The sequence below is a fragment of the Trypanosoma melophagium genome (assembly GCF_022059095.1).
Source record: "Trypanosoma melophagium isolate St. Kilda chromosome Unknown ctg26segment0, whole genome shotgun sequence".
Taxonomy (NCBI): domain Eukaryota; phylum Euglenozoa; class Kinetoplastea; order Trypanosomatida; family Trypanosomatidae; genus Trypanosoma; species Trypanosoma melophagium.
Window position 1 is genome coordinate 344,544 of NW_027125157.1, and position 27,666 is coordinate 372,209.

Sequence of the window (27,666 nt, forward strand, 5' to 3'; positions counted from 1 at the left end):
GAAGCAAATGGGAGAAAAATAAAAAATGAAATATTTATCTAGTTAAACTCATTACCACTTGTCTGCGAGTTTCCTGTAACCCAATTTATTCTCCTCCTTCTTCCTATCTTCCTCCTAGCCTTTGTGTTTGGGGGAATCAGTTAAGACCTTTATTCACCTTAATTATTACGCTTGATTGATGATATTTTCTCTTGTATATTGGTTAAACCTATATGTATATATACGTGCATATGTATTGATTTGTCTCTTTTTTTATCTTTTCTTTTTCTCTTTATTTTTTTTTTTATGTGGGTTGCCATTTGAACAGGGGTTTGTTGTATCATTCTCAAGAATCCCACAGGAAGAAAAAGTTATCGATTTTTTTTCTTTTCCAAAAAAATAAGGAAATAAGCGAAAAAAAAATGCATCGTTCAACACTGTTATGGAAGCCAAAGACACTTGCCCACATGTTTCGCAAGTTAAAACTTGCTGGAGCACATCCGGATGTTCTCTGGGCCGTAGACGCACAAAAGGCACAACACAACGGTGAAGAGATGATTCGACTAGAAACTATGATGCACAGAAGAAGTGCATCTAACAGTAATGGAAACCGTCAAAGTACTGCAGAAAACTTTACATTTTGGTTGGCAGATAACACACAGAGATCTCTTCCTAGTAATCGTATCACACTACGCTCCGTATCGTGTACGATTAACCCAGTAGCTCCATCACGTCTTGTGAAAGAGCAACTATCGCAGTTATTCCGTGATGCTGGGGTTTATGAGGAGTTTGAGATTGGAAATGAAGGGGTGGAGATGAATTTGGAATCTGTATTACGACACGCAGATGAGCGACAAAATGAACATTTACAACAATCTGGATCACTTTATATTCGTGGTGATAAATCAGTGGAAATGCTGCGGCGATTTGGTATACTTTTAGTTATTGAAGAAAATGGATTTACATACCTTGTCACACTACCGGAGGTACGGCAACGGGCTAATGAGGAACGATTAGATGGTGGTATGAGCTCCACATACACGCCTGCACAAAGTCTTATTGGGCCTAATGGAGAGATCGATCCAGATGTTCAGGAGTACATGCGTGAACGTGGTCTTCGTGCCTTTGATCTTCGTATGGCAGGTAGTCATTCTTCAGTGGAACGCTTTGTGTCTGCGTTTGAACGTCTTGAGAGGATGTATGATGTACATCGTGGTAGAGCTATGCGATCATGTGTGTGTATTGTACTTTCACTAAAATCTCTAGATTGTTTTGTGGCCGAAGATGGATGTATTGTACTTTCCGTACAACGTATGCCCGTGTGGGAGGAATTCCTTCTAAGTCTCCCACAGGAAGTATGGCAGCGATGTGTACAACAACATATGGATTGGCGTATTGGAAATGCTCCTAAACTTCATGGACGCCAGCGGCAATTAATGCGGATTGCTGATATGTTTCACTTCTTTCGTGTTCAACTAGACGCTGGATTGGGTTCACGGGTGGATTGGCAAGAGCAATTTATACTTCGTCTACACAAGGAAGAAATGATTATACGCAATGCGGTGAAAAAGTACAAACTAACCTCTGATATTATGAAACGACGAGGCGAGATGCATGTCTCATTTACACTGCGAAGTTCTATAGACTCTAGTAAGGAGATTGGCTACCGCATCGGTGGTGATGGTCGTCTTTTCTTTAACTACAATACAATGAATACTGGACAAATGCTACGTGTATTGAAAGACAATCTACAACGTCTGGAATCGTTTCAGAAACAGCATGATGATGCAGTAGCCACATTAGAGCATTTAAGTCGAAGCATTCCAGTAGACTTTAGCGTTGACACAGAGTGGAAATTGCGTGAGGAGGGTAATTTGGTACACTGTCTTCAGCGATTTGTTCATACTATTAAGGCGAATCAAACACAACTACAAACATTTTTATCGGTGTTACTAAATAACAGCAATACGGCAAATGTACCAAAAAAAAGAATGGTGTGGATTATATCTTCACGTTTTGATACTATGCCAAGTGGTGTTGTGTTTATCCCATGGGATGTTGACTTTGAGTCCATTAAGAAGCACCTGTTAACAAAGTCCTGAGACTGAGAGGCGAGAAATATATATCTGGGGGAAAAAAAGAAGAGGGATATACATTGAGAAAACAAAGATAAATAATTATTTGTTTTTTCTTTTTCCTTTCCTATCTGAGGTTATAGAAGGTACTTTCTCTCTGTTTTCTGAATCTCATTTTGTTTTGGTTGTTATTGTTAAACTCTTCACATTTATTATTATTATTATTATTATTATTATTATTATTATTATTATTATTATTATTATTATTATTATTATTATTATTATTATTATTATTATTCATTTGTGGGCTTTCTCTCTTTCTCCCTCTCTCTCTCTGTGTATTTCTGTGTGATTGGAGTTCTCTTATTGTATCTTGCTTTTATCAGAACGTTTGTTTTGTTATTTTTTTCTTTTTGTTTTTCTTATTTTTTTATCTCTTCCATAGGTTGACAGCTGACAGAAAAAAACGAATAAAAAAAACGGAGATACCATAGAACTAATAAGAACGTAAAACCACAACCTTAAAATAATATAAAACGAAACAAAAAAACACATACACATAAAGAGAGAGCGAAAGAGGGAAAGAATGAGGTCGTTTATTTTATTTTCAAAATTACTTCTATTTCTCATTTTCCAAACTGTCGTATTTATCTTAATACTGATTGCCACACCTCTGGATGTATTCAGCTCGCGGGGAATGGGATCCTGCTATGGATTGTTTGGACGGAAACGGTGTGGTGGATTTGGTGGAGCCGTCACCAGTAGTTCATGGGGATGTTCACGACGGCACGCTACGATGAATGCGGCGGCGGCCTTTGCGATTATAAGCATCTTTTTATCGTGTGGGGCGACGGTAATGGCATTTCTGATGTATTTCCACATTTACTACCCGCGACTGATTCTGTTTATTCTCAGTCTCCTTACCGCCATCACAATATTGATATGCTGGGCCTGTGTTGCCACGGTGTACAATGAGTCTTTGTGTGCGAGTGAAAATGGCTTCGGGGCCTCCCATTCGTACGGTCCAGGGTTTGGGTTGACTGTGTTTACGTGGATTTTGCAGGTGTTTACAGCTATTTTGTCGGGAATGATAACATTCTAAAACTTTCGAGAAATAAAAAAGGAGAGGGGAGTTGAAAACCCAAAGAAACGTAAAATAGGATCCTAGAGTAGATAGGAAAAGTAAAAGGGAGAGAAAGAGTGGGTATAGAAAAAAAGAAAAGCCAAAAGAACTGTTTTTATTTTTATTTTTATTTTTATTATGTGCTTACCTTTATTGTTTTTTTTTTTTCTTCCTACATTTACGGATATGTTGAAGTGGGTTTGCACGCTATCGGCAAAGACCTGTTTCGAGAAGCTTCTGTTACTATTTTTTCTATTATCTATAATATGATATTCCCGAATCCTCATTAATATATATATATATATATATATATATATATATATATATATCATTTATTTATTTATTTATTTATTTATTTATTTATTTATTTATTTATTTAATTTATTTATTTATTTATTTATTTATATTTATTTATATTTATTTATTTATTTATTTATTTATTTATTTATTTATTTATTTATTTATTTATTTAATTTATTTATTTATTTGCATGAAACTTTGTTTTTCTTACTTTACTTGTATTTTTTTTTTCCTCCTTCTTTCCTTCTTTCTTTATGTGGAAAGCTGTCTGTGACTCCTTAACAAGAGGGGCGAAAGTGCCCTATGACAACAGCACGGCGTTATTACTATTACCTTAACGAGCGTGGCCATTTATTTCATGTATTTGATATAAAGGGATTTGTGAAGAGTACACGGAGGCCCTCTGGACCAACATATCTCCGTGATGGGGTGTTTCTTGATTTCTTCTATCAACGTCTTCGACGCAATAATTTAGCTCACATTGCTCCATACATTAACAATAGCAACCGGAACAGTGATAATAGTGGTATTACTACTAGTATTACTAATAATAGTCATAGTAGTAGTGTTAATAAGCCCGGTGGTATTTTAGAATCAATATTAGTTGATGATGACACAATGATGACAACCAATCAGTTTTTACAGTGTTTTCCCTATGTGAGTCTATGCGGAAAAGAGAAAAACTTTCTCAGTGTGCAGGATGCCCCAGTTGTGTTTACCGACTATAATTTTAACTATGGGAAAGATGGAGAATGTACAGGTGGTATTCTCACCTTTGCGGGTTCACTCCAAGAACCCTTTCAGCCCTCCGCCCTCACCGTCACGAAAGAGGGAAAACTCTTTCATCCAATCACATCACTAAAGCTCCTGTATCGCACTAGTGCAGAAGAGGAGGTGGGTGAAATAGTGAAAGGTCTTGTGGGGGCGCAGGTGGGACTAAAATTGGGTTTTGATTTTCTCTGCGAAGAGCAGGACAGTGATGGACAGTATATTATTGAGTGGAACGGTAAAACGCACGTTATTCCCTATAGTGATCAGTAAAAAGGGGTATGGAAATAAATAAGAAAAAAGAAGAGAATCTTTTTTTTTGTTCTTGTAGAGATTGTTTATTCCTATTTTTTTATTTTTTATTATGGCGTTGGAGTCTAGTAGGATGCGTTCCCTCTTTATTTTAATTTTTTGTTTCATTTATATTAAAGGAATACATACGAGAAAAAGAAAGAAAAAAAAAGAAAGGTGGATGATCAACAACAGCTCAAATGTGGTACCCGGAACACAATTGTGTTACCGTGCATTATATGCCACTATTGTTGGAGAACAGCCGCCGGATTGTCTTCCTGGTACAAGTGTGAAGATGAGTGAGAATGGACCGATTCTCGTAGATCACGTTATGCGTGCTGCACGGCAATATATACCAAGCGAATCCCGGCGAGGATTTACAAATAATCATAATAATAATAATAATAATAATAATAATAATAGGAATAATAGGAATATGGCTGTAGACTCCTCTGGGACGGTGGAGGAACTGTGGACTGCGGTGGGAGATCTACGCCGACAGAACCGTCAATTTCAGCGGGATCTCGAAACGCGAACACAACAGTTGGAACTGCGAAAACAGGAAGTGCAGGCACTGCAGAATAAACTTCGCGTTGTGCATATGGAGGCAAGACGGCTTGGGTACAACTTCCACGACCTCGTCGATAGAGGAAGTAATACTAATAGTAATAATAGGAATGGGAATAGTAATGGTAGTATTAATGGAAATGGTGAGCAACTACGGCCTCCACTACCGCCACTTCGTCTGGATATGAATAATAAACGCGGCCCACTTCAATCTCCGCCTCCTCAGATTATCACCACAACTCGATCTGTGAGTAGTGGTAGTACCAGTAATACCAGCACTAGTACGACTAGTAGTCATAGTAGTAATAGTACTGTTGGTGGTGGTCCGGTGATTGCTGCCAATACAGTTAATACAAATATGAATTCTATTACTTCTATTCCTGTAATGGGAATGGGGTCCATGACAAGTGCGGTTCTAACAACCACAACACCACTTCCACCGTTTCTTCAACCAGAGACTATTCAAGATGTAAAATCTCTCTCATCGAATAAAGGTGGTGGAAGTATTACTAGTCTCTATGCCTCAGAAACAGTACCTGTAGAGATACAGGAAACACCACAAGGTGTAGAAGATGATAACACCAAAAAAGAACATGAAGTTGATTCTAGTACATTTCACTCTACATCTACAAATCGTAAAAATGGAACGTCTCTTCCTGTTATGCCACAACATCTTATTAGTTTAAATCCTGGTGCAATGCTATTCTGTCATCATTGTCGTCTTTTCCTAGCCCCTCATCCTGTTAGTGTTGCAAATCATCTGCAGAGTGAGGGACATCATTCTCATTTGAAAACACCACTTACTTCTGGGCTAACATACACACAGTTTGGAAAATTAGTGCAGCGAATGCCTAGTTTCATTGAGGCAGTTACAGTTGTATCAGAGGAAGAGAGATTAAGAGAAAGTTCTGCGGGGAATCATTTTTTCGATAGTGGTCTTGACATTGTACACTCCACTTGCTCACTCTGTAATGAGATTGTTACTACACAAAGCTATAAGGTGCATGAGTCTCTGGCGTCACACCGTAGACGAATAATGGAAACGAAAGAGGATACGGACACTGTATAGCCATAAGCATAACAGAGAGATAATATATATATATATATATATATATATATATAATATAATATAATATAAATATAATATAAAAAATTGCACGTGAAAAATAAAAAAAAGCAACGGTAAGCGAATGTTTTATTTCAATGCCTCTTTCAGAATGTTTAACCTCTTCTTTGAATGGGTGAAAAATGTAAAGCACAAAAAGGGAATGGGAACATATTAAATTAAATTATTTCATTATCTTTACATGAATTGTTTTTTTTTTTGTTGTTACTTCTCTTTATTTTCTTATTTTGTTTTTTCTTTTTTCTCTCTCTCTCTCTCTCTTTTCTTGGTGAAGGCGTTCCAAAAACCCTACGCGTATGTGGAAACGTGAAGAATGGGATCAATTCGGATATCGCAGAGAAGAAGCAATACAATACTTGCAGGGACTCTTTCAGTTAAAACAATACAATCGCTGTGTTGTATTAGTAAATTGTCTATTAACTAATGAAATCTCCAAAAACTCTTTTCTATCATGTCAACTTCTTCACATCTTAGTAGTAAGTCTCCTACGTACAGATCATATTGTTCAAGCTAATAAGGCTCTGGAACGTTTGTGGGATATTATAGAGCACAACAAGGAGTTTACAAAAGCTGATCGAAATAACTGGCGAGCCTGTTATATGAATGATAAAAGAGAAGCTTCAGAATGTCAACATCTTCTTCACAAAACACAGCAAACCCGTATTGCGTCTAATGCCTCCTTTCTATCTTCTGTGGATAAAGATAATTATACGCTTTCTACGCGACAATCTCCTGCTGTTGTGGGGACAAGAGTGCGGCGTGATTTATGTGGATATGCCCGTTCTCTATTGGAATCCACTCAGAAATTTCTTTTGCAACAGTTGAATAGAAAGAATGTGTCTGCGAAAGTTTCCTCTATTCCTGTAGCATCATCTCAAAAAAGGAGTAAACATAGACATAACCGGTATCAAAAAAAGAATGTTGTAGGTGATGAACGTGTGGAACTTCACTGCATGGAGAAAGCGTTAGAAGTTCTAATGCAGCATAAACCTTTTAATAAAGAAGAACGATTGGTGTTATTTAAAAGTATCGGTTCTTTAGCATTAGAGTATGTTGAGAAGTTGTTGCGTGCCGGGACAGTTGTTAAATCTATTCTTCCTCGTACCGCAGAGAATCTCTATTTGGCATTGGAAACAATGGAACGTTACTTAGAGGAACTTCCAGAACCACTTCCCTCCTTTGCCCACTCACAACTTAAACTAGTTCGACTGTTAATTATTCTTGGTTCAGAAAACTTTACTCCCTTTGTGGAAAAAAATATATTTCTTGATCATGCGGCACAGATGGTGGAAGAACTTCTCCATGAGTTAATGAATATCTTTCCCCCAGTTGGTATGGAGAATGATGAAGTATTAAGAGAGGTTTGGAACGCCATTCACGCTCGTCTTACCGCCAGTGTATTGGAAACAAAGGGAAATATTCTAATCGCACAGGGTCAATACAAGGAAGCGGTAGAATTATTTAAACAGAGTATTGAAAAATATGATATTGCTACTGTTACTGCTACGACTGATATTATTAACACTTCTGAGTATAACGATATATATTTTCACTTTGATGAATATTTTAAGGATGATAATAATAACAATAATAATAATAATTATTATTATTATATGGATAATGTTCCCTTTAAAATGCGACTTCAAGTAAAACTTGCAGAGGCGCTATCAGAAAGCGGATGCTATGTTGAAGCTCTAGAACTACTTTCCTCTACGAAATCTATTTTAGATACAACATTGGAAACTGTTACTTCAGGTACTATTGCTCTTTTTATGTATGCTAAAGGAAATGCACTTAGTGGGTGTAATCGTATAGAAGAAGCACGTCGATCGTATGAGATGGTTTTAGAATATTTAGAAAACAGAGATGATGATCTCCTACACGCTGTTGTAATGGATCGTCTGGCAAAGTTATCTCTATGCCGTGGTAATATTGAACTTTCACTGGAATATTACCGTCATGCACTTCGCTTACGCCGCCGTAGTATTGGTGAATTTCACTTGGATACTGCAGCATCCCATAGAAATTTAAGCGAGACACTTTACTTACTTCATCGCTATAAGGAGGCAGAAAACCACGCTGATGCGTGTATGCGGGTGGTAAAAGATTTATACACAGGTGTCTTTGCTCGTCAACTGTATGGTAATATTTCAACTTTAAAGAAAAATAGGAATATGGGGTTCCTTCCTATTGGTTATGATATACCATCAGGCATGGAGAGAGAAAATTCGAGTTTATATCTGCAGCACCCACTTTATGCCGCGGCGGCAAGACGTAAATCGGAGTGTATTAGATGTCGTTTGATAAAATGAAGTACAAGAGATAAAAAAGATGGGTAATTTTATGCTAGACTTGGTGTATGCGTGTATGATTCTTCTTTTTTTATCTGCTGTGTTGTTGGTGGTTGTAGTTGTAGTTGCCAGAGGAATGTTGATATTGTCACCTTGTCTATTATTATTATTATTATTATTATTATTATTATTATTATTATTATTATTTATTGCTTTTCCTTCTTGCTTTTGGTATGTAGACTTTCTCTCATCTGCAATAACAAAGGTATCTTATGATATGGTAGTTTAGTAAGCCTATCGATTTGTTTTTTTTTTATTTTTTATTTCTATTTTATTCTTTTTTTCACTCTATTTCTCTATCATTTTTCATTTTTTACACACTAACTTTTTTCTTTCTTCTTCTTCCTTTCATTTTTGTTTTGAATATATCTCTCTTTAACTAGGGTTATAGTCATCCTTTCTTATTAATTATTCTCATTTAGCCTCCTTCCTTTTTTTCTTCTTCCACCCTCTCTATCTATCTATATATCTATCTATCTCTATTCCTATCTATATATATTTGTCTGTGTGTATATTTCCATCATGCCAACTAGTTTCAACTTTGGTGTGGATATTGGGAAAGACGAACGGGAGGCATTTCACGACAAACTCCACCTTTTCACCACCGCCCATGAAAAAATGCTGCTGGAACTTCAACAGGCATTTAACCGCCGCTGGGACCCAAATGTGTGGGATGCCCATAGTGACACTGTAAGTCTGCTGCTCGGCGCAAGTGCGGTGGGGGGGCCATCCATGCACCCCACCACCATTGCAGACACACTTGGACGCACCCAACTACACAATAGACTCTTTCACCGCATCACACTTTGTTTTGCCAGTCTTGTGATGGAAATGGATGCCCTGGCGAGTGAGGCGATGGATGTGTTCCTTCCCCCACTCGCCATGTTTGGCGATGATAGCTGTCGTGCGGAGGGAATGAAAGATGAGGAGGCGCAGCAGGGCGTGGGACGTTTGTTGGGGTTTCTGCAGAATATATGGCGTTGGCTGCAGCGGGTGCGGAGGGTCGTGCAACACACCGTACAACAATTGGCATCTCTCTACTCGCCAATGCGTGCGAGGGATAATTATCATCCCTTTACACATGTGCGTTTTCCACTTGTGTGGCGTTCGCTAACGGATCTCTTTGCGGCAGTTGTGGCTGTGGAGGAGGTGCTTCAAACACATGAAACACTTCGTAATGGTCTTTCTATTTATCGTAAACTGTTAGCACAGGTTTCTAGAAATCAAGATCGGTTTGAGTATGATGAAATGACGATGGAGTTATTTTGTAGGCTTTTAAGTAAAATCGAGTATGAATTACTGGATGATGGAATTTTACATCGTCTCGTTATGCAGCCTTTTGATAGTGAGGAAAAGACAATGAAGGTGTCGGTTACCCAGAATAAGAGGTTATGTATGGAATTTACAGATTTATTGGATGAATTAATTAGTAAAATAGAAGATACAGTGGGAACCACACGAGAAGGTAATGCACGACAACGTTATATTGGTATTCTTGGAATGTATTATTTACATCTTCACTTATTTTCACAAACTTTAAATGATAGTGTACGTCTTGATTTGTGCAAACGTGTATTTCGTCTACATCAACAAATGCCTGTTATTTACATAAAAGGTATGCATCTCTTTAGACCTGCTGCATGGATGGCTCGACGTGTACCGGCGGAGTTAAATCAAATTCTTCAAGATCCAAACAAGGAAGGAATGTCAGCTATTAAAGAAGCCTGTAAACAAAGTAGTTCTGTATTTATTCCACATATTAATAGACTTACCACACTTGTTAGTGCATGGTTAGTGGAAATGGAAACGACTGTACCTGCAGATCCTTTACATTATCAATCATTCCTACAAACAACTACTTTACTCTTACAACGTGGAGTACTTCTAGCACAACATCTTCAAAGACTTATAATTAATCATATATCTTTACATAATTGTGCCGATGTTGCAATATCATTACAACAAGTTGATGGTATTGCCCATGGAATTGAATTACTCATGATGATTCGTTCAGCATATCATGCTAAAACTGGTATATTAGCTAATGCATATAATTTTCTTGTACGTACCATTACATATGGAATGGAACAAAATCTTTATGATATTTACCAACAATTAGGCGATATTATTCAAAAGAGTAGAGAAGATGTAACGGATCAATATAGTGCTATTGTAGAAGCAATTTCTCTTTTACATAAACCACATACCCCAGAAAATTTAGTATCGCTCGATATTGTCCTTAGTATAGCGCTTAATAGACGTCAAATGAGTGGAGCTGTTCTTCATATTATTACTCCAAAACATACAGAAGATATTTTTACCGCTTTTGCTCACCTTAATCGTGTGATTTCCTATCAAATTGGTCTTCATACTGCTACAAATTGTGATTTTCTCTATTGGCAAAGAGAAACCTTTTACCCACTCTTCTTTGATCGAGTCTATCAAAAACCTCTTAAATCAGAGTATTTACCATATCTTATAATGGCTATGCATGATTGTAGACCAACTATCCTTTCTTCAAAGCATGTGGATGTTTCAGTTAAGTTATTAGATGAGTATATTACCTATATAAAGAGATGTTTTTCCAAATCTCTTATTGAACCACTTTGTACAGATGTTGAAAATGATTTACGTCTCTGTACTCACTCTGTTATTCTTGAACAACCTTTTCGTAAAATTGAATTAGAAACACCATCAAGAGCACGTGATTTGGCACGTTTTACTCGTTTAGTACCCTTTCGTTTCTTTAATGAATGGCTTCATATTGCAACTGAAGTAGAAAATTACCTTAATACTCAATTTTATAATCTTAATGCACTTATGGCAAATGATTGGAAAACATATGAGGAAATGCGTCTATTGGCATTAGAAAAGTATGGACTTCAAATATGTGATGGCCATCTACCAGGTAGTATAGTTGATCAAGGACTTGATGTCCTTGTTATTACAGAAAATATACAAGTATTTGTGGCAAATTATACGTATAATATGAATGAACAATTATTTATTCAACGTCCATCAGCTACAGAATCAAAACATTTACATACTCTTCATATTCGTCATATTGCCAATTCTATTCGAACACATGGTACAGGTATTATGAATACTACAGTTAATTATGTTTATAAGTGTATTTTAAAGAAACTTGCAATTCTTTCACAATTTCTATACGATGATCATGTAAAATCAAGACTTATAAAAGATGCTAAATTGTTTCAAGCTCAGAAAGAAGAACTCAAAGGTGAGTACCCGCTTTCACGAGCAGAAAAATTTATTCGAGAAATGCGAAAACTTGGAGTTGCAGATGATGGACAAACGTTTCTAGAAAAGTTTCGTCATCTCATTTCTGAAATTGGAAATGCACTTGGTTATATGCGTATGATGCGCAGTGGGGGACTTCGTGCTGTTGCCGATGCCGCTGTGTTTGTCCCCTCCATTGATAGTGGTGTTCGTCTAGAACGTGTTATTGATCCCGAAGCTATCGGGTCTGATGATGATGAGGAAGAAGAAAGTAATAATAATAATAATAATAATAATAATAATAATAATAATACAGATGGGGATAATGATAATATGCATGAGCGTAATCAACAGCCGCAAGAAGGCATAATGGAAGTAGAGGAAGAAAAGGATGAAGATGTGAATAAGGCGCCAGTATGTACAGTGGGGGCTGTGCGTGTTGTGGATCGTGTTATTCAAAATATGCGCAAGAAACTATCAGAGGGATCAGAGTACTTCCGTATGCTTCTTGAAGCTATAATACGACGACTTAAGGACGCAGAAAAGTATAATCACTTAAAGAATTTTCACATGATTATACCACCCATTTGTGTTCTACACGTAGAAATGATGATACGTGAAAAGGAACAACTTGTGAAAAAGAACAAGGATGGCCTTTTTACAGATGATGGTTTTGTTCTTGGATGTTCATTTCTTATTAAACTTTTTGGTGTATCAGAGGCATTTGAATCTCTTCACTGGTTTAAGAGTGTTCGAAAACATTATGCAGCTCGTCTACTTGCAATGCAGCAAGGTATTGCAGAACGTGATAAAGAGACGAAGGAGCGAAAAAAGTCCAAGAAGAAACTCATATCGCATGAAGATGAGGAAATAAACAACATGCATCTCACCGCCACTATGGTAGACTATGCGATTCGTGAGTATGCAGCATTGGAGGAGGCATTTGTATCGAGTAAGGTATTTTTTCATTTCACTCTTCCAGAGGAAGGTGAAGAAGAAGAAGAGGAAGAGGGAAATGAAAAATAAAACTAAAAAAAAAAGAAAAAGAATGGGGAATAGACGACCTTTATTTGTAGTTCCTCTTGGTGATTGTTTTTAATTACCGTTGTTTTTTTTTTTTCTCTCTCTCTCTCTCTCTCTCTCTCTCTCTCTTTGATTTTACTCTTTGCCTTGCGTTGTTTTTTTTTCCTGTTTTTTTTTTTTGCTTCTTCTTTGCTTGCTCTCCTCCCTCCATGACATCAATTACTTGGGGTTATTACCCCCTCTATTTATCTACTTATACATCTATCAACTTCTATTTATATATCTATCTATCTACTCTTCTATATATTATTAGCGGGCACGGCGGCGGTTTGGCAATGCTCGCCCACACCCCCTGGCGGCGGGCAATGACCCCACGCATCGCCCTGCACACATTAGGAATAACCGCCAGCGCCGGCGCGGAGATCACCCACGCCCGTGTGAAGAAGGCGTACATTGCACAGACACTGCAGTGCCACCCAGATCTACACCCAGACGATCCACACGCCACGGAGAAGTTCCGTCGTCTCTCAGAGGCACTTCGCATCGCACTTAAGTCTATTGAAATGCGAATGGCATCATCATCATCGTCATTGGGAAAAGGAACAGGTGGAGTGGGTGGTGTTTCGTTAGATGATGCACAAAGTGTGCTAGAGGCACTTCGACATGCCATTGCTACCTATCATAAGTACAGAGACGCAACTGGAGGTAGTAAAGGGGATGAAACCACGGTGGAATCCTCAGATTTGTTTTTATCACATTCACTAGAGTATGTTTCTTCTGTTTGTCAGAGGGAATCTACTGCCATGCGTCGTGTGGAGCAATTCTGCAATGAACTTCCAGAAGTCCTATGTGGGAAATCATGTGTTCTCTTTGAAGCTGTAGCTTTCTTTAATGCAAGATATGTTGAAGCAATGTCTCGCTGCGTTTTGCGATTTTCAAAGAATCTTCCTGTAATTGTGAATCGTGTAGTAAAAGGACGTAAGAAATATGTACGTTATGTGCATAACAAGGCCAATTCTGGAGTTGGAACAGGTAATCGTCCCCGTCAACAACGTATTGAAGAGATGGCAATGAAACCACTTGTCCTTGTTGGTGCTCTTTTATTTGATCAGGAACCAGATTTTAAGGCAAAAACTAATTCTTCAAATTCTTACAGTAAAAATAATAATAATAATAATAATAATAATAATAATAATAAAGAAGAAGAGTCTTGTCATTTACACAATACAGATCGAAGTACATGTGGTGCTATATCTAGGAAAGAGATAAAAATATGTGAGGAATTAACATGCACTATTTACCCATCTGATTCTATTGGTGATATTACAGAAAAAATAGGAAAGTGGGAAGCTGCAAGCTATGAACGTTTGCAACTAGAACTGGCGATGGTAGATACTACATCTTTAATATCTGGTATGTTGGATCTTAATGAACACTGTTTGGCGGTAATGCATCATTTACACCTTCCGAAAGAAACTTCTGAAAAAGTTTCACTAACTCTTCAAAAGCTTGTATGCAGTTTATGCTATAGTTGTGATGAGAAAACACAAGGGAATGAAGGTAAAGTTAAAGATGATGAATCTATAGAAGAAATTGAAGTAGTAGAAGGAGAAGAAAAAGAGAAAATTTTCTATGGAATTGCTCGTTGTCGTTATCTTGCCAAAGCCACTGCACCTTATATTGAGGGAAATATTACCTTGATGTGGGACAAAGAAACACCCTTGGTAGAAAATACAGAAGAAATTGCTGTAGGAGATGAAAATGAAATGTTGTACAAGTGTAAAAAAAATGTTGACAAGGAGAAAGATTATATCGTTGTTCGCCACATGTCTTGTTGTACTGCCGAAATGATACGTTTTGCAGTTTCTGTAAAATTATCTAAAGATTTTGGCGAATTTCTGGGATGTTTGGTAGCCGCATTGGAAACGGTACTCGAACAGGCTCATACCGCAGACTCAATATTATCTAAACTTCTGGAATTGAGGGAATTAGTGGTAAATGAAGAATTTATTCCATCTAATAAGAAAATTAATAGCAATAAAGAGTATGAGAATGAAAAGGATATGCACATTAATATGGAAGAATGCAACTCTACTAGATTAACAAAGAAACCACCTATTCCATCGCAATGTGATGACTATACTAAAAATGAGTCGTGTAATAAGGAAGTAAAAAACGAAGATGTAAGAGAAGAAAAAGATAAAGAAGATCAAGATGAAGAAGAAGAAAAGGAATATAAATATCGTGGACCTATTCGTTGTTTCCCTCGTATATTCTCCATGGATACCACAAGAGAATTTATTTACTGGCAGAAATTATATGAAAATCGTGTCTATTTAGCCCAACATGTTCCTGCTATGAATGCCATAAATCTCTATTACAACTGTTTACCATACAAACCGCACTTACATGCCACTCATTATGGTGATAAAGAAAAACATAATGAAGAGGTTTTTGGAGGATGGATTGGTGAGGCTGAAGATGGAACTGATAACGTTGTAATAACTCAGAGAGAACTTGAAAACAATGCTGCCTTTAGAGAATGGTTAGAGGAAGTGGTAGAGCAGTCTTCACTAAATAAAGAATGTCATCGAATAGTAAGTGAATCTGGTGTTGGATACGTTACAAGAGACCCTGCACTTCCACTTCCGCAGTACCTTTCGTTTGTAAAAGTATTCTGTATGGCGGCAGCCGTGCGAGGAGTGCTGGAACGCAACGCTGGTAAAACTCGCACCGCGACTCCAGAGGATACTGGTTTCATTATCGTTGTTGGAACGGAATGTGATGTACGTGATGGTGGACGTCTTATCGTGCCCTGGTGGATGGATCCATCGGTTTTGTTGGCACTTCTGCAGGAGAATTCGGGGAGTCAAGCACTTCTTGATTGAAAAGAGTGGGCCAACCCACCGCAAAGCTTTATAAAAAATCCCAAGCAAACCCTCACAAAAAAAAAAGAAAAATTTTTTCCCCTGCGTTTCTTTTTGGGCTTCTACATGAACCGATTTGTTTTTTTTTTCGCTTTTGCCATGAAACAAAAAGAAAATGTTTTTTTTTTGTTTTTTTTTTTTGTTTTTTTTTTTTTTTTGTGGGCGTGAAAAACAGTTTTGGGCCTCTCCCGCCGAAGGGTTGCTAGGGAAAGGGGCAAACGCGAATTTGAACCCCCGCCTCTCGAAGGCGCCGTTCGCAAAACGCGTTCCCGGTTCGCCCGGCGTTCTGGGAAGAGGGGCGCGCCCCGCGATCCAAGAACGCCGCCACGGACGCCCCGGAAAAACGCCCCTTCGGCGACAGAGCGGGAAAAAAACGCCCAAAGAACAATCCAAACCCCGCCCCCGATTATTAAACAACATGAAAACGAAGAAACGAGAATCACGCGGCGGCTTTGCGTAAGAACCGTTCTTTTCCCTGGGGGCATGGGTGCTTCCCTTTTGTTTTTTTCCCCTCCCCCTTCGTTTCCCCGGCAGGCAAACAGAACCTCCGAAGCGGTGGTGCCGGGAGGCCCTTTTCAACCCGCCCCCAAACTCGGGGGCGGAAAGGGCGGGTTGGGCAGGGTCTTCCGAAAACACACCTTCGGCAGACATTAGGGAAGAGAAGAGAATAAAAAATATATAAAGCGCAGGGCTCGACCATTCTTTTCGCAAGCTATCATAAAAAAAAATACGGGCGCCAGCGGCAAACAAACGCCCCTTTAGGAAGGCAAAGAGCCCCCGGCGGGATTTAGACAAACAACCTTTAACAGAAAAGAAGAAAAGAAAACACAATACTCAAAACAAAAGAGCCAAACACACACACACACAATACCCCACGGCTCTAGTTTATAATAAATTACTGCACACACATGTCCATTTAACTAGCAAGATATGCGTATAATGCCAATAAGCAAAACATCTCAGGTCCACCACAAAAACGGAAAAAAGCAAGTAATCGCATTATTAAAAAACACACACATACACTCACACAAAAAAGAAAGAAAAGAAACATAATTCGAATTGAAACATAAGTTAGGTAACTGGATTATTAGTTTATTCGCCCATTGGACTGTACACAATTATGTTTATGTTTGTATATCCATTATTCTTTGCCCTCAGATGAGTCCCAGCGATCAGTACACGGCAACAAAGGCCAATACAGCCAGAATCAGCAATGGTGCTGCAGTGTGCCTCCACAGAGCAGCGAAACTGCCGTTAGCATTAACCTTCATCTGCACTGTGGAAAGTGTTTCTGTAGGTCCAGCAGAAGTTAACTGTTCTTTGCCTCCAGCGGACAACGATTAGGAACCTGCCTCTTTCTTTTCTTCAATCGGATTTTTCTCCATTGGCTTAGCCTTCAAGAGTTCAGTTGATTGTGGGCCATTATGTACTAACCTTTCTACCCTGATTACTTGAAGTTGCTGCTTTTGTGACTTTTTTCTTGCAGTTCCTGCGGGGAATGAGTAGCCTTTAGGTTCTCTAGCTCCTTTTGCTCATTTTTTTATTTGCTGCGATTTGTTGCACTCATCAAAGCTAGGGATAGTGTCAGAACTCCCATACATATCAAGTGCTACTATTTGTTGTCCACCAGCATTGTCAGCTATGACTCACCACCCGCAGGCAAAGAACAGCACAACAGACAACACACACATATATATCACACGACGCACCATTATCATCATCACTCTAATCGCTGTCACTGTACTGTATTAGTACTGTAACCTTGTTCTTTTTTTTCCCCCTTGCATCTTGTGTGAATACCTTTTTCTGGGTTTGGTGAGTAGTGGACGGGGTTGAAGAGAAATAAGAAATGAGTCTCCATGTGCGAGGGAAGAAACGTTTTGTGGGGTGGGGGAAGTAGATGCTACCAATAGGAGAAGAACCTGTGACCTTGGGCTTATTAGACCCACGCCCTCACCGGATGAAGTATGAGAGCCGCGGAGGAAACAAAGTAGTGAGCAATGAAGAATGTTTTGCTTTTTAAAAAAATTAATCAATTTCCAATACAATTATTCATTCTTTTGTTTTGGTTGCATATTCTCATGCTACCAATGCTAGAGAGATAGATGGAGAAGAATAAAGAGAGAGAGAGAGAGAGAGATGCTCATTTATGATTACAGTAATCACTGATAAACTTATAATTTTTTACACTCCTTTTGGCTCGTTTCTTTTTCGTGTCGTAAATACAGAAATGAAGATTATATTTTTTTTGTTGTTTCACTGTCTCCCTGGAGTAAATGGGGAACCTTGTTCTGAAATATTAGAGCTAGTAGATGTGTTTCGTCTTTTCCCTGTTGCGTTTGCGTGTGACCGATGCTGTAGCAATCGAATTATCTCATCATAACTAGAGCCAAATTCCTCAGGGTAAAGCAGTAATTGTAATACTGACTGTGGGACTTGAGCACCGTTGCGTGTCACCATTACTTGTGTGAGATTGTTTAGTAAACGCAATACATAACCCTCAATTGTGTTCAGTTGTTCCGACAATTTCTCAGGTGTAAGGGGAACGCATGGATGTGTAAATGCCACATGCTTACTAGATGAACGATTGACAAACCATGAAGCAAACCATGATGTTGCTCCCGTAGATAGTCCACTCGCCCGTTGTAGCATACTCTTATTTGAATGTGTTCTTTCATGCACATCTTCATCTTCATCTCCAGTATCAAATGGAATATCATTTTCACTATCTTCAGGGTCCACACCTGTAGTTGGTATATCCATGCTCGATACGGTATGGTCCATTCCTGCTTGCTCTTCTTCTTCAAAGATAGTACGCGGGTTATATGAAGAGATATTCTCAAAGTTATTAGGTAGCAAATAAGTGTCAATAAGAGCCAATAAGATTTGACTTTCAATGCGATGCGCTAACGTTCTTGCTGTTGTGGCGGTTCCCTTTTCAAAGGTGTCGTTATTGTCGTTTCCTCCTTTGCGCCTAAATTCCAACGGTATAAACAAGTACCGGGGATCCCCCTTTTCAAAAGGAGGTAGCAGTGCAAAGGATGGGGGTTTATTCCCACGAAGAATACCATTTTTTATGTCATTCAAGGAAAAGAAGTAACCCCCAATATCATACCCATTGGTAGTATAAAAACTTTTGTAATCCTGGGCACGTTGTCCAGGTGCTACTAACCAGGCATGGATATACAATGTATTAAACACATTGACCCAGAAACACCAGCGATCACGTGGTCGAAGAGCCAAAATATTAACTCCCATCAGATGTGTACTAAGTTTCAATACACTATCCAATAAAGTATGAATAGTGGAGACCCTAGAGTTATCACCTCCACCAGTTACTGTCATTTCCTGCACTGAGGAGAGTAGACCAAAAGCCAGATTCACCAAAGACATCGTATAGGTAACAATATTTGAGTGAGAAAGCAAAGAGCGAGTTACTCCAACAGGTTCTTCTCTTGGGGATGTAGGTTCTGTACTTCCGGGTGAAATTATCTTGTTAAGAATATACTTTTCTTCCAGAGAAGGTAAAGTAAATAACTTTGTACGAGACGCAAAATCACTTGCCTTGAATGGAGGATGAACTAGAACTCCAAATTCCGGTTTCGTCACAATTTGTGTAATGAGATTGGCATGTGCGAGCCAAAGCATAAACTTCCAGCATGCCTGTGAAGCCTCATGTGTTTCAACATGTTCATGCAGTGTGAGTCCCAAACGCCTTGACTCAGAGATCAGCCAAAAATGCAGTTCCTTCGCAGTAAAACACTGCAATACCACAAGAGCGGGTGGTATACGTTGACCAGCCTTCTCACCATAACGCAAACGATCACTACGCGGCACACCACTCTTCGTATCTGTCATCTCTCGAAGCAGTCTTCTCACGACTGTGGACATTGTAGTGGGATACACTGCCTCTCTAAAGAAGGGTTGTAGAAGACGGCATGTGGCATCAGGGAAAGCAATACTACCTCCATCATCACTAATATTGTTATTATTATGACTATTGTGATCATCTTTGTTGTTGGCATAGATAGACTGCATCTCTTCAACAATTTTCTCAAATTCAGCAGTGTGGAAATGTACAGTGGTTTCCAAACTCCTTGCAGGTAATTGACGTACAAGATCCATAAAGCGTTGGAGTAACTCCCCTTGCTCCATGCAATCTATGGGCAACTTATGCAATAACACATTCCTGTCAACATTCATCCTTCGCAAGTAGTTAACAGTCATAGTACTTACTTCCGGTTCCACCTCTGTTAAAGCCTGCACAAGCATCTCTGAATTCCAATCCACTGGATCACTATACGTGGCCAACACCTCTAGTTGCATACGACGTAAATCCTCTGGGGGTTCACCATCATCACTCATGTGCCGTACGGCCTCAATGTCATGGTGAAAGACACTCGCCCGAACTTCATCTGGGAAGGTGGACGGATTGTGCACAAACTCAACCAATGCATCCTCACTACTATGATAGACACACTCATCCTCTTCCTCGTGATGATCCATAAGACCATACACAAACTCGGCTGCTTCTTTAGAGAGAGATGGAGAGGGGATTATTCTTAGGCGGCGCACAAGTGTGTTAACTACTGTCGTTGACTCCAGATGAAATCCTTCTTCTTCCTGCACTACACTACTAAGGATGGCTTCATCCATATCATTATCCAAATCCAGACCCATAATAGCCGCCCGTTCTCGCAGACACATATTACGGATAGCCTCATCCTTCTCCTTATCCTGTGTATCCCCCACACTGTGCACTGAGAGTGACATTGATGACAATAGTGGCGATGACAATAATGGCAGCGGTCTATTCTGATAACACATAGAGTGTTGAAAACGTTCTAACGATTCTTTCCACCAGATATTTATATTCTCAGGTTTAGCTAGCGATGGGGCACTCTTTACCTGCAAGTAATAATCAGACTCAATCTCAGAAAGGTCTACAGCTCGACCAACGCGAATATCGTTACGATCAAACCAAACGCTAACATTCTGCAGAGATGAACGCAGATATTCTGACATGTCACTGTTACTATTGTTGTTATCACTCTTACTCTTACTGATACTGTTGTTATTACTAGTGCTACTGACGCTACTTCTCTGGGTATCACTGCTACTTGTAGCCAATGCACCAAATGCAGTGGTGGGGATACGCATTACGGGATTACATGCGGTGGAATGTGGATTAGGGTAGGGCTGGTAACGTCCCAGAAATATATTTAACGCAGATTGTTTTTCACGATCACTTACCATATTGTTATAGAGACGTTTAATTACCATAATTTTGTCCCATCCAGTACCTCTGTTCAGCACACCAGCACCCACCTGTGCTGAACCGCCGTACTGCACTGCTATAGCATCACCCAGTAGAAGAAACATACGCAACAGGAGATCTGAAACACCAGGCGATAGTGCGAGATCTACAGGGGAGTAAAGTACACCCAATGCATGTAACTGGTGTCCCAGTGCGTGAAGACCAAAGAAGAATTGTGCAAGATTTGTGCGATCAATGCAATCCACACAGTTGCTGCGCACAACACCTTCCTGCCATTGAGCCTTATTACCGCTACTATTGCACGCAAAGAATCCAGTCGTCCTGAGAGACTCTTCGGCTATTGCGGTTGTGTTATTCCATGCATCACGTGCCGACTCACGTATATCAAATTCATAGTACAAAAGGATTTCTTTTTCTTTTTCTTTTCTATTTTCTCCCTCATCATTCATCACATTTTCACTCCCACTATCTGTTACTTTCCTTTCATCGGTTGTAACATTACGTGTGTATCCCATCAGTGTCGCCACCGCCTTCCGGTATTCATTTCCAAGAATACTCTCCCGAGGTCTTTTCTCACGTTGCCGCAGGAGATTTACTATAATTACTGGTGCACCGTAATCCTCTATTAACTCCTGAAAATGTTTCTGTGTGTCTGTGTAATATAAATCGGTGACACCCAACTTAATTGGGGGTTTTGGCAATTGTGTTGGAGGGTGAAACCAGTGAAGTGGTACTGACCCTCGCACCTGCACATAGGATGTGAAGGCTCCCCTTGTAAAGTGTGTATGTAAGGTGGATTCATCCACCACAATTTGTTCCACTTCCACGTGATTAGCCACATGACCATCACTACTAACGCCACGACGTAAGTAACGTGTACCAGCAAAGTGTTTGCTCACACGTCCAATAAGCGTAATGAGTATGTGACGCCCAACACACCACACAGGACACTGCACAATAGAACCATGCAGCAAATGCACCATCCATCGCCCAACACCAGCAGGGGAAAGAAGACCTTCACCCTCTGTTGACGTACTACGTGATGTAAAGGGGAGAAAAAAAGGTTCCAGAAGAAATTCATTCCATACATATTTGCTGCGGACGTTACGTTTACTGTATGGCACAGACATATTCACCTGCAGTGTGTTTGTTAAATCGTATGTGTGGGAGTAGTAAAAATTCTGCTTTAGTGAGACGGCAAGAAACTGATGGCGATAATAATCCTCCATCGTACGAGCCTCTAGGAGCGGTGATGCCTCTGCCACAGACACGGCAACGGGTGTTACGGGTGCACACAGGGAGATAAGTTCAACATCTGTCACTTCAAAGATACGATGAAATCCCAGTCGCGCCACTAACCGACGTCGTGTGGCTAGTAGTAAGTAATACCCCTTCGTAAATCGAACACAACCCAAAATAGCTGTGGCGCGTATTACACGGGCGTTGGTGTTTCTACTAAAGCGTGCAATAATCTCTCGCGCATCAGCAGAGGTATATGTGGTACTGTCTTCGTACAACAACGTACTGCTGTTAGACTTATTGAACTCCAATACACGGCATTCACGCTCCGTGGCATCTGTACCAATCACGTAACAACACGAGAAGGTATCACAAACGGTAATTCTGTCCAGTGGGACACGATGTGCAGGTTGGAGTAATACATCACAATCATACCATTCTCCTCCTTGCTGTATATTGGCACTGCTAGGCATTGTGTTTGGACATTCTTTCATATCCATCGTATTAACCAGAACAATAATAACAACAACAATAGAAGATGAAAAATAAAGAAAAATAGAAAACACATTCTCATCGCACCAAGAAAACATTAACAAAGCAAAAACAGTTTCCTCTTAACATAGTTGCAGAGATGCATGTTCCTCGTCATATTTCTCTCCCTCTTCTTTCTTCTTTCTTCACTTCTCTAATCCAATCTGGAAAAGAGGTAGACTCATTTATTCTTTTCCCAAGTAGTTACCGCAATAGAACAACAACAACAAGGAGAAAAAATGACTTTTCAAAAGGGAAGACTACCACCTGTCTCTCGGTCAACGGCGCGAGCAATGTATACAAGCGGCAACCGTTTCGTCTGTCCCACACCAGGTGTCAAAACAACACCATTTGCACTTTCCCATAGTTCAATCTTGTCTGCAAGAAGTTTCGCCACATCCAGATACAACAACACCTGCACATTACCCCGCATTCCGCTTATCACACCCTCACTCTTTGAGAGACCCTTTGCGAAGTGGATGTGTTGACGCCTCATAGTAGATAGATACCCACAGGCGCGAATCTCTTTCCATGCGTCATAATATGTTCCGTGAACAATAGTATCTGGTAGTGCTGCGGTGGAGGTAATACGCTGCAACTCTGGGTTGATACTATCAAGACTGTGTCCCTGATTTGCACGAATATAGAGACGATAATCTTCGTCATATGCCATTTTAAAACGCTGCTTCTCATTTGTGTGAACCACAAAGGCAATATTTCCAACGACCTGAGGGTTATTGCAAAAGGGTTTCTTCTGTATTAGGTCTTCCACACGTACATACCCTGCACTAGAGATTGGGATTCCCATACTATCGGCAGCATGACGGAGAATGCGGGAAAGGGCCTTCGAGTATGTGATCTTCTCGGACTCCGACAATGTACAACCTTGCAGTAGTGCTGGGAGTGGATCCACATCTGTCAGAATGTTAACATGCATCCGTTCTTTTACCTGCTGTTTAAATTGCAATTTATGTTCATGCCGTTTCTTCTCCTTCACATATTTTTCTTCCTGTTGTTGTTGTGTTAGCAATAATAATGATGGTTCTTTATCAGATGCGAGGGATGTCACTGGTGCCGATACATTTGAAAGAGGACCCATCCACTGTTGCAATCCACTGTGATCAGTTGTTGGTGCAATACAGCAGTCATCACATATAAGCCGCTGCAGAGCGGACACGATGTTTCTGCAATCATCAATACCACTGTGGTGTTTACCGGTCATTTGAAGACCCAAAACTGCCATTATATCTGGTAAATCACTGATTCGACGTTGTGCATGCAAGCCACAATGACGCCGCATGAGTTTCTTAATATTACACCAACGTCTAAACGTCAAAGGGGGATTAGTCAAAGCAGCAAACGATGACGTACATTTATTGTGTTTCGCCGCCATTTCTAATTGACTCGGCAGCATCGTCTGCAGATCCCAATCTCCACATGTAACAAAGAGATAACTACGCAATGGCGTGGCCTCACCGTATCCAGCAGAGTGAAGGAAGTTAAGCGCCGCCTCCCACACAAAAGGGAATGTCTGTGCTGTATCCACAACCGACTGTGTGATACCAGTGAGCTCTGTGCAGAATGTCGATAACGTGGGATGAAGGACAGGCCTCACATAGCGTTGAAACTCGGCTAACACACAACTCGTACGGGCATCTACAAGAATCATTGGGAATTCAATGATCTCCGCATCAGGCATACGCCGCCCTCGCTCACATGTCGCCTCAAAGTCTAACACAACATATGCATCATACATTGGTTCTCTACTTTGCTTGTGTTTCTGTTTATCATCATTACTATTATGGTAGTGTTGTTTTGGTTGCCTTTGCATCAACATGGATGAGAGCTCCGCATCAAAAGAAGAAGACACAGTTGTGTCATGACACACTTGCAGCATTCTACTGAAACCACCACGACCCCTCATAACGAATTACTTGTGATATAACTATCCACACCAGCGAAAAGATGAAAAAAATGCGAAGAGGAATCACACATACAAACATATTTAAAACACATTCCCGACCAACAAAAGAAATAAAAATTTTAAATCCATTGTTTCAGAAAACACAAAAAGAAATAACAAATGTAACAAGAAAGTCTTCTAACAAATACTGATACAATAAAAATAAAAGAAACTACAGCCAGCCTATATGATGTAGTAAAAATAAGAATAAAATAAACATCTAACTACACAGAGGGAAAAAATAAATAGAAGTACTATCACTGCCACCCAGCATAATACCCCGCCAGTGTCCACGAACCTCGCCCACGTACACTTCTTCCTCTAGTTGTTGTTGTACCCTCTGCCGGTGGTGTTCGACTTGTGGGGCATTGCTCAGCCTCACTCGACTGTGACAATGATTCTCTACTACGATAAGATAGTGAAGCATTCTCGGTAATTTTGGGTGTAACCTTGCAATCATCATCATCATCACCTCTTCACTGTTTCCGCAATACGCGAATACCATCAGAGATGTTCTCATTATCTTTATGCATACTGTGTGTTGATGGCAACGACCTTGGTGCTGAAGATCCCTTTTCAACATCACTGGCTCTACTACTGCGGAGTAACACATTGTGTGGATTGTGTGATGAATTATCTCTATCACTCTCCCACTAATGTTGTTGTTGCAATGCACGCAGGCGTTTCTTTTCACGCATCAGGAGTTCCTGCAGCATTTTAATGCGCTCTTCAGTCGCCTCCACCGTAACACCATCTTCACACAGTGCCTCTGCTTCTTGTGTGTGTGTGTGTACTGTACACATTTACATCCCCTTCGTCTTCAACCTCCTGTTGATATTCACTTGCGTGCCTGCCAACCATCTCTTCACTGCGATGCTGAAAGATATTAATGCTGCTGGGGCCGCCTCTCGGGAAAACCAAACACTTCCACAAACCGCCCAAACTCTTTGCCCGGTCCACGCTCCCGCCGACGTACACACACAACATTACTACTGTTATTATTATTGTTATTTCTACCCATGTTGTTGTTATGATGGCCACCACCCAGTACAATCTGTGAGTGGTTTCTCAGCTTGTAGCCGGATGTGCGGAGACCGCGGTGTGATTGGAAGTGCGATAGTGCACCCACGTGGGAATTACTGCTGTTGCGGTGTACTAGCTCGGCTTCACCTCGCATACTGTGTTCTTCTCTTTTTTCTTACTATGTAATGAAAGATATGTGAGTGTCCCCTTCACAAAAGTCTCCCATTAAGTGAAAAAGAGCAGAAAAAAGAAAAAAAAGGGATATAACTACAGCTTCCCTTTCATATTGTACTATTCGTTGCAAGTGCGCAATGTAAAGGATAGCGCAGCAATAATATATACACATAAAGAAACATACATATACTTGCGGGTTGACACATTGTGTGTGTGTGTGTGTGTTTATTACTCAGCACGCATCGCCCCCAACACCACAATACCCTCTTCATTCACCTTTGGCACAACCGTCTCTAGTGCAGCACAACCAATAACATCAATCACCGCATCCATCACCACCTGAACACTATCTCTATCCTCTTCTTGTTGTCTCTGTGGCCACGGTAGAAGTCGTATTTTACCTTCTTTGCGAAGCACAGACTTTACAATAAACTTCTTACCAAAAAGATCCCCAGCGGACACTTCCACAAGACGCACGAGAAGCTGTGGAATGACCCACTACGGTGTTGGCAAATCAGCACCACTACCATCATCAACCATAACAATACCTTTATTATTATTATTATTATTATTATTATTATTATTATTATTATTATTATTATTATTATTATTATTATTATTATTATTATTATTATTATTATTCCCACCATCAATACTGTTATGGTTACTGCTCCTACCATCATTTACAGACAGAGATGCAACAGGTGGTGTTGGCGTTGACGCACCTCCCTCCAATCCCGCGTACACAGTTCGCACCGGACGTGTACTCGCATCGCTCTTCCATTTGCGAAATAATTCCTTCTCCAGAAAGCCGGCCGGCCGCACAGCGAACACCTTCAACTTCTGCCGTGTGCCATCAAGAAAGATGGCCTCCAGTGAGTTTGTGGCACGATCCACACGGCCCACCTCAAACAACTCCCGCAGCATATCAGAAGAGACACGCCTGCCGTACTGCTTCTCCTCCTCCGTGAGATCCGTCTCCTTCAAAAACCGCATGCCACTAGCACTGGGAGAACCCGAAGAAGAAGAAGCAACATCAACAGCAATAGCAGAAGGGGAAACAGAATTAACAGTGAAATGACGAGCCATTCTTGGCGGAGGACACCGAAGACACATAATATCACCTGGCCGCACACTATCGGCACTGTTCATTATGGTCTCGGCGGCAGTTGCCATGAAACCACCAACAGAGAGAGGAGTGTAATCCTCCACTACACACAAGTTCTGCGACTTCGCAACAGCAGATGTTGAAATAAAAGAAGAATAACAGGACGGGGCTTTATGCATCTCCTGCAATAACTTCATACCCACACGACCACCACTTCCACCAGCAGCAGCGCTGTTAGTTAAGACAGGTCTATCATCCTCCACGTCATCATTGTCACTCTTCTTGTTGTTCTTCTTCTTATCAGTTGAGTTCGCAGGTCTACGCAGGGAGTGTGGAAAAGCGAAAGAAGAGAAGGAGAAGAGAGAGAAACATACAGAGAGTTGATGCAGGACACAAATACTCAGAGTGGTAGAAAGAGAGAAAGAGAGAAAGAGAGAAGCAACAGCTCAGTAAAGAAGAAAAAGGAATTGCCCAATTGGATTATAATATGCAACCTTTAACAGAAAAGAAGAAAAGAAAACACAATACTCAAAACAAAAGAGCCAAACACACACACACACAATACCCCACGGCTCTAGTT

At 40.1% G+C, this 27,666-nt stretch overlaps 12 protein-coding genes across 14 annotated transcripts; 7 read left to right on the plus strand and 5 right to left on the minus strand.

Moving 5' to 3' along the window:
• Nucleotides 1-401: 401 nt before the first annotated feature.
• Nucleotides 402-2,081, plus strand: LSM04_003983 (uncharacterized protein; the record flags this gene model as incomplete). The annotated part of the gene is made up of 1 exon (XM_067338005.1): nucleotides 402-2,081. One exon carries the CDS (start codon nucleotides 402-404, stop codon nucleotides 2,079-2,081), a length of 1,680 nt encoding a protein of 559 aa, XP_067190737.1.
• A 559-nt stretch (nucleotides 2,082-2,640) lies between these two features.
• Nucleotides 2,641-3,156, plus strand: LSM04_000823 (Amastin surface glycoprotein; the record flags this gene model as incomplete). The annotated part of the gene is made up of 1 exon (XM_067338006.1): nucleotides 2,641-3,156. One exon carries the CDS (start codon nucleotides 2,641-2,643, stop codon nucleotides 3,154-3,156), a length of 516 nt encoding a protein of 171 aa, XP_067190618.1.
• Nucleotides 3,157-3,780: 624 nt separating this feature from the next.
• LSM04_001588 (Protein of unknown function DUF4505) lies at nucleotides 3,781-4,518 on the plus strand (the record flags this gene model as incomplete). The annotated part of the gene is made up of 1 exon (XM_067338007.1): nucleotides 3,781-4,518. One exon carries the CDS (start codon nucleotides 3,781-3,783, stop codon nucleotides 4,516-4,518), a length of 738 nt encoding a protein of 245 aa, XP_067190646.1.
• Nucleotides 4,519-4,717: 199 nt separating this feature from the next.
• On the plus strand, nucleotides 4,718-6,172 carry LSM04_001488 (uncharacterized protein; the record flags this gene model as incomplete). The annotated part of the gene is made up of 1 exon (XM_067338008.1): nucleotides 4,718-6,172. One exon carries the CDS (start codon nucleotides 4,718-4,720, stop codon nucleotides 6,170-6,172), a length of 1,455 nt encoding a protein of 484 aa, XP_067190643.1.
• Nucleotides 6,173-6,525: 353 nt separating this feature from the next.
• Nucleotides 6,526-8,541, plus strand: LSM04_008865 (uncharacterized protein; the record flags this gene model as incomplete). The annotated part of the gene is made up of 1 exon (XM_067338009.1): nucleotides 6,526-8,541. One exon carries the CDS (start codon nucleotides 6,526-6,528, stop codon nucleotides 8,539-8,541), a length of 2,016 nt encoding a protein of 671 aa, XP_067190896.1.
• A 561-nt stretch (nucleotides 8,542-9,102) lies between these two features.
• Nucleotides 9,103-12,846, plus strand: LSM04_000536 (the record flags this gene model as incomplete). Of its 3 annotated transcripts, none has more annotated exons than XM_067338010.1 (2): nucleotides 9,103-11,825; nucleotides 11,906-11,930. In XM_067338010.1, the coding sequence occupies 2 exons, from the start codon at nucleotides 9,103-9,105 to the stop codon at nucleotides 11,928-11,930; spliced, it is 2,748 nt and encodes a 915-aa protein (XP_067190608.1). The 3 variants fall into 3 exon arrangements, with proteins under 3 accessions (XP_067190608.1, XP_067190609.1, XP_067190610.1); XM_067338011.1 differs by lacking the exon at nucleotides 11,906-11,930 and having other exon boundaries at nucleotides 9,103-9,443; nucleotides 9,493-9,499; XM_067338012.1 differs by having other exon boundaries at nucleotides 9,103-12,846.
• Nucleotides 12,847-13,178: 332 nt separating this feature from the next.
• On the plus strand, nucleotides 13,179-15,731 carry LSM04_008857 (DnaJ domain; the record flags this gene model as incomplete). The annotated part of the gene is made up of 1 exon (XM_067338014.1): nucleotides 13,179-15,731. One exon carries the CDS (start codon nucleotides 13,179-13,181, stop codon nucleotides 15,729-15,731), a length of 2,553 nt encoding a protein of 850 aa, XP_067190895.1.
• Nucleotides 15,732-18,026: 2,295 nt separating this feature from the next.
• On the minus strand, nucleotides 18,027-22,781 carry LSM04_005150 (protein of unknown function DUF547; the record flags this gene model as incomplete). The annotated part of the gene is made up of 1 exon (XM_067338015.1): nucleotides 18,027-22,781. The coding sequence occupies one exon, from the start codon at nucleotides 22,779-22,781 to the stop codon at nucleotides 18,027-18,029; it is 4,755 nt and encodes a 1,584-aa protein (XP_067190783.1).
• Nucleotides 22,782-23,065: 284 nt separating this feature from the next.
• On the minus strand, nucleotides 23,066-24,742 carry LSM04_007802 (Exonuclease; the record flags this gene model as incomplete). Its single annotated transcript, XM_067338016.1, has 1 exon — nucleotides 23,066-24,742. One exon carries the CDS (start codon nucleotides 24,740-24,742, stop codon nucleotides 23,066-23,068), a length of 1,677 nt encoding a protein of 558 aa, XP_067190851.1.
• A 296-nt stretch (nucleotides 24,743-25,038) lies between these two features.
• On the minus strand, nucleotides 25,039-25,584 carry LSM04_005348 (uncharacterized protein; the record flags this gene model as incomplete). Its single annotated transcript, XM_067338017.1, has 2 exons — nucleotides 25,039-25,253; nucleotides 25,458-25,584. 2 exons carry the CDS (start codon nucleotides 25,582-25,584, stop codon nucleotides 25,039-25,041), a joined length of 342 nt encoding a protein of 113 aa, XP_067190791.1.
• Nucleotides 25,585-25,667: 83 nt separating this feature from the next.
• LSM04_004723 (uncharacterized protein) lies at nucleotides 25,668-25,958 on the minus strand (the record flags this gene model as incomplete). The annotated part of the gene is made up of 1 exon (XM_067338018.1): nucleotides 25,668-25,958. One exon carries the CDS (start codon nucleotides 25,956-25,958, stop codon nucleotides 25,668-25,670), a length of 291 nt encoding a protein of 96 aa, XP_067190762.1.
• A 248-nt stretch (nucleotides 25,959-26,206) lies between these two features.
• Nucleotides 26,207-27,283, minus strand: LSM04_004253 (uncharacterized protein; the record flags this gene model as incomplete). Its single annotated transcript, XM_067338019.1, has 2 exons — nucleotides 26,207-26,461; nucleotides 26,516-27,283. 2 exons carry the CDS (start codon nucleotides 27,281-27,283, stop codon nucleotides 26,207-26,209), a joined length of 1,023 nt encoding a protein of 340 aa, XP_067190745.1.
• Nucleotides 27,284-27,666: the final 383 nt, after the last annotated feature.